The sequence below is a fragment of the Littorina saxatilis genome, linkage group LG2 (genome assembly GCF_037325665.1).
Source record: "Littorina saxatilis isolate snail1 linkage group LG2, US_GU_Lsax_2.0, whole genome shotgun sequence".
NCBI lineage: Eukaryota > Metazoa > Mollusca > Gastropoda > Littorinimorpha > Littorinidae > Littorina > Littorina saxatilis.
In genome coordinates, this window is record NC_090246.1 from 34,565,350 (window position 1) to 34,578,737 (window position 13,388).

The 13,388-nt window shown below is 43.0% G+C and overlaps 1 protein-coding gene across 1 annotated transcript; it reads left to right on the top strand.

The window, feature by feature from the left end:
* The first annotated feature begins 3,698 nt into the window (after positions 1–3,698).
* On the top strand, positions 3,699–13,104 carry LOC138958837 (balbiani ring protein 3-like). Its single transcript, XM_070330142.1, has 3 exons — positions 3,699–3,853; positions 4,800–4,873; positions 10,502–13,104. Exons 2-3 carry the CDS (start codon positions 4,804–4,806, stop codon positions 12,787–12,789), a joined length of 2,358 nt encoding a protein of 785 aa, XP_070186243.1. The 5' UTR covers positions 3,699–3,853; positions 4,800–4,803; the 3' UTR covers positions 12,790–13,104.
* The last annotated feature ends 284 nt before the right edge of the window (positions 13,105–13,388 follow it).

Consider the following 13,388-nt stretch of genomic DNA (forward strand, 5'->3'; position numbering starts at 1 on the left):
ATTTTCCGAAATCGATTTCAAAACAATTTCATCTTATTCCTTGTCGGTCCCTGATTCCAAAAACATATAGATATGATATGTTTGGATTAAAAACAAACTCAGTAAGCTGAAAAGAATAGACATACAGAAAAGCGTGTTATCCTGCTCAGCGCGACCACTACCGCACTATTCTGCATGGCTTGTCGATTTCACTGCCTTTGCCACGAGCGGTGGACTGACGAAAGTACGAGTGAAAAAAAGCTGTGCGTTCAGTTTCATTCTGTGAGTTCGACAGCTTGACTAAATGTTGTTATTTCGCCTTACGCGACTTGTTTGTTTTTACATTTAGTCAAGTTTTGACTAAATGTTTTAACATAGAGGGGGAATCGAAACGAGGGTCGTGGTGTATGTGTGTGTGTGTGTGTGTGTATGTGTGTGTGTGTGTCTGTCTGTGCGTGTGTGTGTGTAGAGCGATTCAGAGTAAACTACTGGACTGATCTTTATGAAATTTGACATGAGAGTTCCTGGGTATGATATCCCCGAACGTTTTTTTCTTTTTTTTGATAAATACCTTTGATGACGTCATATCCGGCTTTTTGTAAAAGTTGAGGCGGCACTGTCACGTCCTCATTTTTCAATCAAATTGGTTGAAATTTTGGTCAAGCAATCTTCGACAAAGCCCGGACTTCGGTATTGCATTTCAGCTTGGTGGCTTAAAAATTAATTAATGACTTTGGTCATTAAAAATCTGAAAATTGTAAAAAAAATTATTTTTTTCTAAAACGATCCAAATTTACGTTCATCTTATTTTCCATCATTTGCTGATTCCAAAAACATATAAATATGTTATATTTGAATTAAAAACAAGCTCTGAAAATTAAATATATAAAAACTATGATCAAAATTAAATTTTCGAAATCAATTTAAAAACACTTTCATCTTATTCCTTGTCGGTTCCTGATTCCAAAAACATAAAGATATGATATGTTTGGATTAAAAACACGCTCAGAAAGTTAAAACAAAGAGAGGTACAGAAAAGCGTGCTATCCTTCTGAGCGCAACTGCTACCCCGCTCTTCTTGTCAATTTCACTGTCTTTGCCGTGAGCGGGTTCGACAGCTACTTGACTAAATGTTGTATTTTCGCCTTACGCGACTTGTTGTTTACATCAATTGGAGCTAGTTCATTTGTTGTTGTGTTTAACGCACGTGCTGACTATGTTTCCCTATCAACCGCCTTCTTTCACTTCACTCTGTTAAATGCAGCATTCACTTCTTTTTACATTTAGTCAAGTTTTGACTAAATGTTTTAACAGAGAGGGGTAATCGAGACGAGGGTCGTGGTGTATGTGTGTCTGTGTGTGTGTGTGTCTGTGTGTGTGTGTGTGTGTGTGTGTGTGTGTGTGTGTGTGTGTGTGTGTGTGTGTAGAGCGATTCAGACCAAACTACTGGACCGATCTTTATGAAATTTTACATGAGAGTTCCTGGGTATGATATCCCCAGATGGTTTTTTTCATTTGTTTGATAAATGTCTTTGATGACGTCATATCCGGATTTTTGTAAAAGTTGAGGCGGCACTGTCACACCCTCATTTTTCAATAAAATTGATTGAAATTTTGGCCAAGCAATCTTCGACGAAGGCTGGACTTTGGTATTGCATTTCAGCTTGGAGGCTTAAAAATTAATTAATGGCTTTGGTGATTAAAAATCTGAAAATTGTAATTAATTGTTTTTTACATAAAACGATCCGAAATTACGTTCATCTTATTCTTCATCATTTTCTGATTCTAAAAACATATAAATATGTTATATTCGGATTAAAAACAAGCTCTGAAAATTAAAAAAATTAAAACTATGATTAAAATAAAATTTCTGAAATCGATTTAAAAACAATTTTATCTTATTCCTTGTCGGTTCCTGATTCCTAGATATGATATGTTTGCATTAAAAACACGCTCAGAAAGTTAAAACGAAGAGAGGCACAGAAAAGCGTGCTATGCAGCACAGCGCAACCACTACCGCGCTAAACAGGCTCGTCGATTTCACTGCGTTTTGCACGAGCGGCGGACTACGGTCATTGTGAAAAAATGCAGTGCGTTCAGTTTCATTCTGTGAGTTCCACAGCTTGACTAAATGTAGTAATTTTGCCTTGCGCGACTTGTTTTTTTTATTGCTGGAGCGTATCATTTTTGAATGCTGAGGCAGACAGCTATAGTATCGGGCATTGTTTGTTTAAAATCAAAGGGCTCTTACTCTACAAGACCGCTGAATATCCTGACAGAGTTATTTCCGGAAAACGTCTATTGCATCTATCCGATTGTTATTGTGTTCCCATCCCAAACTTGCCTTTTAATAATGGCATGTGTTAGTGTGTGCTTATTAAAATATGTCCACTGTTGTTATTTATGTGTCTGTTTATTTCTTCTCTCTAACGTTTCATTTCTTTTCATATTTTTGTCGTCGTATGTTTGCCCTTTTTATTCCCTTTCCCCTTTCATGTTGGGATATTTCTGACATTAACCAGAGCAACCTTGGTTGCTTGTTGCTACTGTTTGATATGATGGAAGCGAGGATGAAGAAGACGCTAAACGGCCCACATCGTGGGCGCGACAGAGTAGCAGCTGCTCTGTTTTCTCGTGCCTGTAAAACATTCGGTATAGTTGGCAATGCTAAATTTATCTCTGTGGCTTCCTTCTATAGCAAGACTTTTTTTCTCCTGGAAACGTATGCGCGTCTAAAACTGGGTCCAATCCTTTAATAACAAGAAATTCCTAGGAGGTAGGAAAAACACCCCCGTCAAAGGGAAATAACCTTCTCAGTTGGTGGCAGTGACTGAGTGAGAATGGTTATTTCCCTTTGACCTGTATAAGTCCTTGTATAATTTTAATCCACCAATAACTCCCTAACCGTGTGTTTGACTGGTCCCAATTTTTGTAAGGACCGTCTCAGGAATGTATAGAACCTGTTCACCAAGTTTGGTGACGATCGGTCCGTTCATTCTTGAGATCTATATGCGAACACAAACACACAAACAAACACACAAACACCCAAACACCCAAACAAACACATCGAGTGAAACCTATACACACCCCTATACTGGGGGTGTAACAAATGTGAATCTATTAGCGGATTGGAATGATCTTGTCAAACAGCAGAGAACCTTGATTCGGTTTGACAGAACTTGGTGTCTGGAATCTGCTTCGCCACACACGGTTCTGTATGGCCATACACTGTCGAAAGCAGAGTAATTCAGTCTTCAAAAATAATGGGGGTGCTTTAGACGCTTGTAATCTTTACATTATGTCGCATTGTCTTACTTTTAATTATACCAATGCACATTGCTTTCTTACTCAGACAAATACTATGCAGTAAAGTATTACCAAAAGAGCTGAGATATAGCTAAGTTCTTGGTAAGAAAGTTAGATGAGCTTCTTTAACCCATGAAATACCGTATTTTTTTCAATATTAGCTGGAGCAATGCATGTGGAATCCAAAGCATGCAGGACTTAATGCATTACTGTTGTGTTGAAAAGCTACTTCGGTCCTGATCACGCGCTAATAAACGTTGATTGTTGCCACATTGCAAGCTCATAAAGTAGGTAAATTGACGTTAAAAAACCATGAACGGGATATATTTCCTTTTATAAAATGTTATGAAACAGCAACGCAATATTGTGAGACTGGAATAAACTTGATTCCATGAAGAGGACATTTCATAGCATGGTGAATGTGTATAAAACAGCAAAACAATATTGCGAGATTGGAATGAAGTTGATTCTGGCCAGAGGAGTGGAAAAGGACCGGGACCCGAGGACGTGACATCAAAACAGCTCAACTTTCTGATAAGTCGTTCGACTACGGTCAGACTCCAAGCTGGTCAGTTCCTGTCTTAGTTTCTTTCTTCCTTCCGTTAAGCTTGTTCTTAATTGGGCGTAGCTGCGGGTTTTCAGTATGAAGACTTCGTGAAGCTTCGCGAAGACGACTTCGGTCTCGGACTGGGTGGCCGAGTGGTAACGCACTTGCGCTCGGAAGCGAGAGGTTGCGAGTTCGACCCTGGGTCAGGGCGTTAGCAATTTTCTCCCCCCTTTCCTAACCTATGTGGTGGGTTCAAGTGCTAGTCTTTCGGATGAGACGAAAAACCGAGGTCCCTTCGTGTACACTACATTGGGGTGTGCACGTTAAAGATCCCACGATTGACAAAAGGGTCTTTCCTGGCAAAATTGTATAGGCATAGATAAAAAATGTCCACCAAAATACCCGTGTGACTTGGAATAATAGGCCGTGAAAAGTAGGATATGCGCCGAAATGGCTGCGATCTGCTGGTCGATGTGAATGCGTGATGTATTGTGTAAAAAATTCCATCTCACACGGCATAAATAGATCCCTGCGCCTTGAGTCCGAGTCTGGAGATACGCGCGCGATATAAGACTTCATATAATAATAAAGAGAGTGTTTGTCAGATCGTTGATTTGTTCGTTGCAGCAATTACAGCTTGCTAGCTGGTCAGTCCGTGTGTTATTTCATTTCTTGAGAGAATGTGTGTTGTCAAATAGATTTGGTTAACGGCGTATTCCTTTAAGTGTTTGCAATCATGTCCACCACCAGAGATCACTTCAGGCTTTGCACGGGATGAAGGAGTACTTCAACTTAAAGACAGTGACAAAACCAACAGCTTGTTTTTAAACAGGAGGTATAATTTATTAACTTGTCCAAGGCAGTGTATGGGGGCTTATCTTTTCAACCACAATTTTTTTTTAAAGTGTCATGCTTCACTTCTGTCATTTTAATGGCAAATATCATGCAACAAATTTCTTCTTTTCAGAAAAATGGCTGTCGGAAAGACCTTTGCGTTGGCAGCTCTGCTGTGTGCAGTCCTGCATGTACCACGTGTACTAGGTAGGTAGTAGTGGTAGTGGTAGTAGTTGTGGTGGTAGTAGTAGTAGAAGTAAAAGTAGTAGTGGTAACAGTAGTATAGTAGGTGGTGGTGGTGGTGGTGGTGATGGTGGTGGTAGAAACCAAAGTAGCAGTAGTACTCGAAGTAGTAGTAGTATTTGTTGTGGTTGTAGTAGGTATTGTTGTTGTTATTGAAGTAGTATAAAATACTCATCGTTAAAACAAACTGGACAGGTACGTTATTTTGTTTAAATCTTTGTGGCGGATTGTTTATATTAAAATATATTTGACAGTTTAAAAGTTGTAGATATAAACATACATTGCGTACATATACTTATCGTTTAGCATATCACCACATACATGTCCCTAATAGTGGGTTAGTTACCTGTGAGGACGTTAAGCCCCCCCCCCCCCCCCCCTAGTATACATATGTTTAACATAAACCTATATATAAACATAGACCTACACATAAACAGCTTGATCATCCATGATGTAGCGTCTATACAACCAAGGACGTCCCCCGGGAGTTGATCTGGACAAAAAGTTATTCATGACGATTGTCGAATGTGTGCTGGTTTTGGCATGCGATTACACAAAACGGTTAGCTTTCATCCACCAAAACTTCGTTCCAGTCTGTTTTCTTTGTAATCCTTATTACTGTTAGCAAGAACATTTCACGACCTTCAATTTGATATATCCAACATGTGATAATTACCTGAAGAAATGAGCATAAAATTTAAGATTTTTTGGCCATACCCTTATTTCATTGTTTTCAGCATGAAATACCGTGAACTGGTAAGAGTTAAATGATGTGTTTCTATTTGAATTATATAGTAACGTTTCTTTCCGATATGTCTGGAAATAGCGTAATTACAAAGTCGCATGAAGCGAAATTTCATCATTTAGTCAATCTGTCGAACTCACAGAAGGAAATAAACAGACTACATTTTTTTTTTATCAAAACATTATAGCTTTGACCACCGTGGCCATGCGCCAAGAAAGCGCAGAACACGTTCACAAAAAAAGCGTGCAGAAAGTGGCAAGCCAGTTTCGCGCAGTAGGCATAGCGCTTCACAGAAAAGCCCGCTTTTTGGCTCACGTAAGTGTAGCCTATAGGCTGGGAAGCGTTTGGATGTGTGCGAAGTAATTGCTATAAAATTCATTTTAGGTGCAGTTGATTCATTTCAGTGTGCCTGCACACATCTAATCGAGTTGGCCGGGAAAAAACCATGCGATGAGTCCGAAATATCGTACATTTTATTTTAGTTTTCGGAGCGACAGTTTTTCACAAGCTACCCAAGGAAACTATTCAATAACATCACACGATAGCTTAATCAGCATGGCGTAAGCAGTTTATTGGTCTCATCTATGTATAGATATATTTGTTTGCTTCCCAGGGGCGCATTTCACTGCTCGCATTATAATGATTATTAGGCGATTGCAGATTCAGTCTTTGTCTATGTGCCTTGTGAAATTATGTCCATTGAGAACAACGTGGATCGTGCATGTGACTGTTAGGTAATAAGTTTTTTTCCATGTTCAGCTTCACCTACTTACGTTGCGTTTATTTATTAATCTGTGCATTTGTTAGTGGGTATGTACATGTATTTCTTTCAAGGTTACCTAACATTATATCAGTGCAATAGGACAAGCAATCATTCAGCTCAGTAGGCCAAACACTGTTATTGCACCATTGAAGTTTGCACTTGGCGTGCAAATGCACCGATCATTCGGTTCACGGTTTCTGATCGATACCCTCAGCCACCTTGGCTTTAGCTGTTCTTACACAAAGGTACGGAAATTTGAACTGAATGCTGCGCAATCATATGGCATTGATCTCCCACCTACTACTGTGTATGCCTGCCTGTGCAGAAATCCCCGACGCAATGCAGTCTGTCACAGACGTTGCATTCCATTCTAGCGAGCAACAAACGCAGCACAAAGAGTTGAGCGTGGCAAGGCAGAAGCGAGATCACACAGACATTCAGCTGATCTTGAGATATCTGCTTGATAGGAACCCTTTCACTGTGGATACAGCCCTCCGATCCATTTCAAGCGGAAAAGAAGCTGAAGCTACTGTGAATGCAGAACAAGCAAAAGGCGTAGGAAACAAGATTCTGAGCAGCATGATCGGAAATAATGTTGTGGATTTCACCTTTAAAAAGAAGGATCAAGCTGTAACCATGGCTCTGAAAGCCAAGTCGTCCAATCTGCACGATGATCTAGTACATGTTCACTCCATGCTGTTGTTCCAGAGACTAGTGACAACTGTGAAGAACACCAACGGATGTCTTGAGGACACCTTTGCCTTTGAGATGTGCAGTGTCCCAGCATCGCTGTTTGATTCGGGTGGTCTGCCAAGACAAGGTACCAAGGCTGCACTGGCAACTTACATCTGGACTTCAACAAAGCAGGTAAATGGTGTTATTCCTGATGATGTAACATATGTCATCGATGGTGGCTTGCTGTTGCACCTTCTGCCCTGGTGCCGTGGTTCAACATACAACCAGCTTACTCAGAGTTACGCAGACTTTCTCATTCGTCATTTTGGCAAAGGAACTGTTGTTTTTGATGGATACAGCTGCGGACCTACCACCAAAGATGCAGCCCATTTGCGAAGAACAAGCAGAGCCAATACAGCATGTGCCATCACTTTTGAGGGTGACATGGTCCTGTGCGAACCAAAGGAGCGCTTCCTGACGAATCCAAACAACAAACAGCGGTTCATCAACCTCCTTAGTTCCCGTTTTTCACAGCACGGCTTTGACACTGTCCATACAACTGCTGATGCTGATAGGCTCGTCGTAAAGACTTCTCTGGAATTGGCAAGGAAGGGAAACGTGATTCTGGTTGGCGAGGACACCGATCTGCTCATCCTTCTGTTGTACCATCTTACGCCAGATCACTGCCCCGTCTTCTTCACTTCAGTGAGATCATCGACAGCAAAATCAGCTGCAAAAGTGTGGGACATCAAAAAAGTCCAGACTGTTCTTGGATCTCAAGTTTGTGAGAACATCCTGTTTGCGCACGCCTTTGGTGGATGCGATACAATTAGCAGTCCATTCGGGATTGGAAAACCAATGTGTTTAACGAAATTGACCCAGTCAACAGTGTTCGTGCAGCAGGCCCATGTCTTCAGCGCCAGTCCTTGCAGAGACACTTGTGACAGGGGAGGCTACCGCTCCTTTCACAGCAGACTCTGCACCCGAGTTGTTGGCCTTTAAAAGTCAACACCGGTGTATTGTAGAATTCTGTTTGTGATGGGGTCTGGTGGTTTCCGATTGTCTGTATGTTCATGGAAACCTTCGGGTTTGCATAACAGTTTTTATAAGGCTAAGAAATTAGCCCTAACATTTTCAATCCTGTTTGATTGCACTTCGCCTCCCGAGGTGATCGTAGTGTTTCGGCACTCGGTTACATCTGGTGCTTGCGAGCAGGGATGGGACTCGGCATGATATGTTCAGGTAATGGCATAATATGACCACTGAACATTTTCGTGCTGTTCCCATTCTGCGAACTTGGGATGGACAGTGGTCCCCCGGTTCGGAACTTCGGGACGAAGTTCATTCAAACGGGGGCGATTGTGACAGGGGAGGCTTCCGCTCCTTTCACAGCAGACTCTGCACCCGAGTTGTTGGCCTTTAAAAGTCAACACTGGTGTATTGTAGAATTCTGTTTGTGATGGGGTCTGGTGGTTTCCGATTGTCTGTGTGTTCATGGAAACCTTCGGGTTTGCATAACAGTTTTTATAGGGCTAAGAAATTAGCTCTAACATTTTCAATCCTGTTTGATTGCACTTCGCCTCCCGAGGTGATCATAGTGTTTCGGCACTCGGTTACACACTGATGAGCTGATAGGAGCAGGAGAAAGGGCCTTTGTAGAACTCTATGGGGGGAAGGAAAGAGACACTTTGAACTTCCTCCGCTACATCAAGTACATGCAGAAAGTCTCTACATGTACCTCATCGTTTCAGCCCTGCAAACTCCCACCTACATCAGCAGCAGCTAAATTCCATTCCATGAGAACATACTTCCAGGTGCAAGAATGGATGCACTTGCATCAAGAACAGTTCCTCCTGGATCCGATGGACTGGGGATGGGAGATTGTTCAAGGCGCCATGCTTCCTATTCTCATTGACATTGCTGCTGCTCCTGGTGATCTACTCGATGTCATCCGATGCAATTGCAAGACAGAGTGTCGAACAGCAAGATGTTCATGCCGAAAACACGGCCTCGTGTGTACGTCTGGCTGTGGAGAGTGCAGAGGGGAGAGCTGTGCCAACACTGTGACCGAGCCGTTGCCTGTGTAGGTACATCAGACGATGAAGACGGGCTTTAGCGTAAGTACGAGGTCATGTTGAATAGAGTGTGCGTGTGCATGTTCACATGTGTAATGCAACAGTAACGGGTAAAGGAGGGAGAATATCAGCACAGTAATTGTCAACTCACATACCTGTCAAACGCGACCCGGGAGACGCGCCCTGTGAAACCACACCGAATGCGCTAGATTTGAGCTTCGGCTACGTTATTTCGCGCTAAATAAATGCAATTCAACCTATTTATCAACTGAATGTGCTTTTCTTACATATTATATGAGTGACATATGGCACATCCCTTAAAATAAGACATGTTATAGACGTGAGAAGTGAGGGACGGAGCATATTCGGAATACCGTTATTGCGCAGTTGTCATCATTCTTTAAAAGCTTCAAAAATATAGTTCGCATGGGAAAACGTTGGCCAACTCGGTTTTACCTGATCAATGGATGCATGTAGAGTACAAAAAAGGTGAAATAAATTTTATAGCAATTTGTTCACACAGGAGGTGAAATCTGATGAAATCTGCCTAGCCTACTATGCGATGCTAACTTTTGTCTGTCTGTGCGTGCGTGCGTGCGTGCGTGCGTATGTATGTGTGTATGTCTGTGGTAGAAACTTTAACATTTGAAGACGTCATATTACATTGACGTCACATTATGACGTACGAGGGTTAGACGTCACTCGATGGAATTACTGAAAGTCTCGGTGATTGTTATTTTGAGCGGGCCGAGACTATTTGGCAGTCGTGTCCATGTAAGTAGGCTACATGCAGACAGACAGATCTAGATCTAGTGTCTCGCTTTCTTGCACAGTTTCACCTATGCTCTTTCTGTGTGTGTGTGTGTGTGTGTGTGTGTGTGTGTGTGTGTGTGTGTGTGTGTGTGTGTGTGTGTGTGTGTGTGTGTGTGTGTGTGTGTGTACTGTGTGTGTGTACTGTGTGTGTGTATGTGTGACGGAGTGATTGAGTTTGTGTTACTGTTTGTCGATTTCTTACGTGAGCCTTGAAGGCTTCGCCTCTCTTGTCTCTATTCTTTTCAACTTTCTGAGCTTTTGTTTAGATCGATTACTAAAATTGTTATTAGAAGTTTCGCACTTTTAATGACCATACTCATTAATCAATTGTTAAGGTGTGTGTGTGTGTGTGTGTGTGTGTGTGTGTGTGTGTGTGTGTGTGTGTGTGTGTGTGTGTGTGTGTGTGTGTGTGTGTGTGTGTGTGTGTAGATGGTAGTGATAAATGAGGATGTTATTTAGAGGACAGTAATGGTGTTACCTGCTTTGTTAAAAAAAAATTATTTCACTTTTACTGTGTGCAGGTGCCTCGTGTTCCGCCAACTCTAGTCTGTCTGCCTTCACCAACATTAGTTACCAGGCTTGCTGTGGAACACGGGCCTATGATAACAGGACACAGAGTTGTTGCGGAACACAAGTCTTCTCCATGTCATCACACGCTTGCTGTGGAGAGGAAGTCCTACTTAAGAGAAGCAAGTATCGTTGCTGCAACGGAACTCAGAAATACAATTACAGGAGACAAAGCTGTTGCAACGGCCAGCTCGTCAAAGGCGGAAGAAAGTACCACTGCTGTGGAAACAAGACCTACAAAAACGGCTACACGCACACCTGCTGCAACGAACAAATCGTGAAACTCGGCGGAGAAAAGCACCGTTGCTGTGGAAACAAAACCTACAGTTACGAGACGCACGAATGCTGCAACGGCCAAATCCGAAAAGGCGGTGGATGGAAGTACGCGTGCTGCGGAGACGAGGTGTACAAATACACAACGCACACCTGTTGCAACGCCACCATCTCCCCCGGTGGGAAACACTACAGATGCTGCGCCAACAAGACCTACAACTCCCTCACCCACGAATGCTGCAACGGCCAGGCTGTAAGAGGCGGTTACAGACACGGTTGTTGTGGCAACGATACCTACAGTTATGACACACAGGATTGCTGCGACGGCAACGTCGTACCAGGGGGAAGGTGGCGTTATTGTTGCGGCAGAAACCAGACGTTCCATTACAGGAGCCAAGGTTGTTGTGTCAACGAGACTATCCTAACGGTCTACAGCAAAAAGACACATGCTTGTTGCGAAGGAAAACTGGTGGAAAGCGGGAAACGGCAACGCTGCTGTGGCACTAAGCTATACAACTACGAGAAGCGTATCTGTTGTGAAGGCGAGGTCAAGAAGGGTGGAAGATATATCAGATGCTGCGGGTCTAAGACCTACAATACTGCAACTCAGGTCTGTTGTGGGGGCCAAGTTCCGCCGACTGGGAACAGTTGCTGCGGGGACAAGGTCTACAATTACCAAACACAGACCTGCTGCGGAGACAAAATCAGAACCGGAGGAACGTACCACTACTGTTGTGGGACACAGACCTACCACTCCAGAACTCAAGGCTGCTGTGGTTCACGAACCTACAACAAAACAACAGAAACTTGCTGTCTGGGCAAAATCAAGCCGGGTGGTACATACTATAGATGCTGTGACAACAAACCCTATGACTACAGAACACTGTCTTGCTGCCTAGGAAAGGTCATGCCAGGTGGAACGTATCATTATTGCTGTAGGAAACAAGCCTACAACTCCCGCACACACGGCTGCTGCAAAAATCAAATCTACGACACGACGAACCACACCTGTTGCAAGAACCAAGTCGTGCCCGGAGGTAAGAGTCATCGTTGTTGCAAAAAGCAGGCCTACAACTACGTAACTCACTCTTGTTGCCTCGGCCAAGTCTCGCCCGGTGGATCCAAGCACAACTGTTGCGGAGCTAAAGCCTACAACTACAGAACTCAGTCCTGTTGCCTTGACCAGGTATTACCAGGTGGATCCAATCACTATTGCTGTGGGGAAAAAGTCTACAACTACGCAACACACGTATGCTGCCCTATCGGCCAGATCGTACCAGGCGGACAGTCATACCGCTGCTGCGGAGCTCAAACCTACAACACAACGTCACTCACTTGCTGCGGTGGAAAAGTTCTTCCAGGAGGAGCCTATCACCGTTGCTGCGGAACTAACTCGACCTTCGATTACAGAACACAGACATGTTGTGGCGGTGAAAGCAAGCCTGGAGGACAGGATCACGCGCACTGCTGTGGAACTCAGCCCTATAACTACAGAACACACGGTTGCTGCGGAGATGACATCTACAACAAATCGACACACAGTTGTTGCGACGGCAACGCCTTGCCAGGAGGACTCGGTCACGGCTGCTGCGGGGCGCAGACGTACGACTACAATACTCAGAGTTGCTGTGTCGGCCAAATCAAACCGGGTGGGAGGTACCGTTTCGGCTGTTGCGGAGCTCAGCCCTACAACTACACAAAACACCGCTGCTGCAAAAATGAAACTTACAACGCTACTTCTCATACCTGCTGCCGGAACAAAGTCGTACCGGGGGGCACTGATCGCCGATGCTGTGGATCTCAGTCGTACAATCTCAATACGCACACCTGCTGTGATGGAAGGAATCCCAAAGCAATCGGACCGAATCCTGCCTGCTGCGAAGGTCAGGCGTATAACTCCGAGACCCATACCTGCTGTTATGGTGAAATCCAGTCCAAAACGACCCCCTGCGTGTCGCGTTACGGATGAAAACATCAGAACGACATCAATATGAAACGCATTAAAGACAAAAACTGTTTGTGGGTGGGAAAAAAGAGATCCAGTACATTAAAAAAATTAGATAAAATACATTTATAATAATGATAATAACTGGATATTTTTAAGTGCCTTAACCCTATGGCTCTAGGCCCTTTACATTCAATAAAATTAGAAATAGGTGAATAAATTAATGAATACAAAATTAAAAAAGCTTTCAAAGCACACGCAATATCAATGAATTAATGTTTGAAGTTACAGAAAAATGCAAAACCGTGGGCTGAAATCAATAAAAATCGGTGGGCAGAAGTTTGTTTACGTTTGATCTTGTTGAGAAAGGTTAGTGTTCAAGTTTATCATGTGTGTGGTGACTTTCTCCTTTCTTGACAGCTTTCTCTGACTATAAATAAATCCCTGCGCCTTGAATATGTGCGCGATATAAATTGCATAAAAAATAAAAATAAAATAAAAAATCAAAAAAAATCCCTGCGCTTAGAACTGTACCCACGGAATACGCGCGATATAAGCCTCATATTGATTGATTGATTGACTTGCCTTTTGTCCATCGTATTGTATTCCCCTCTCAAACTCTC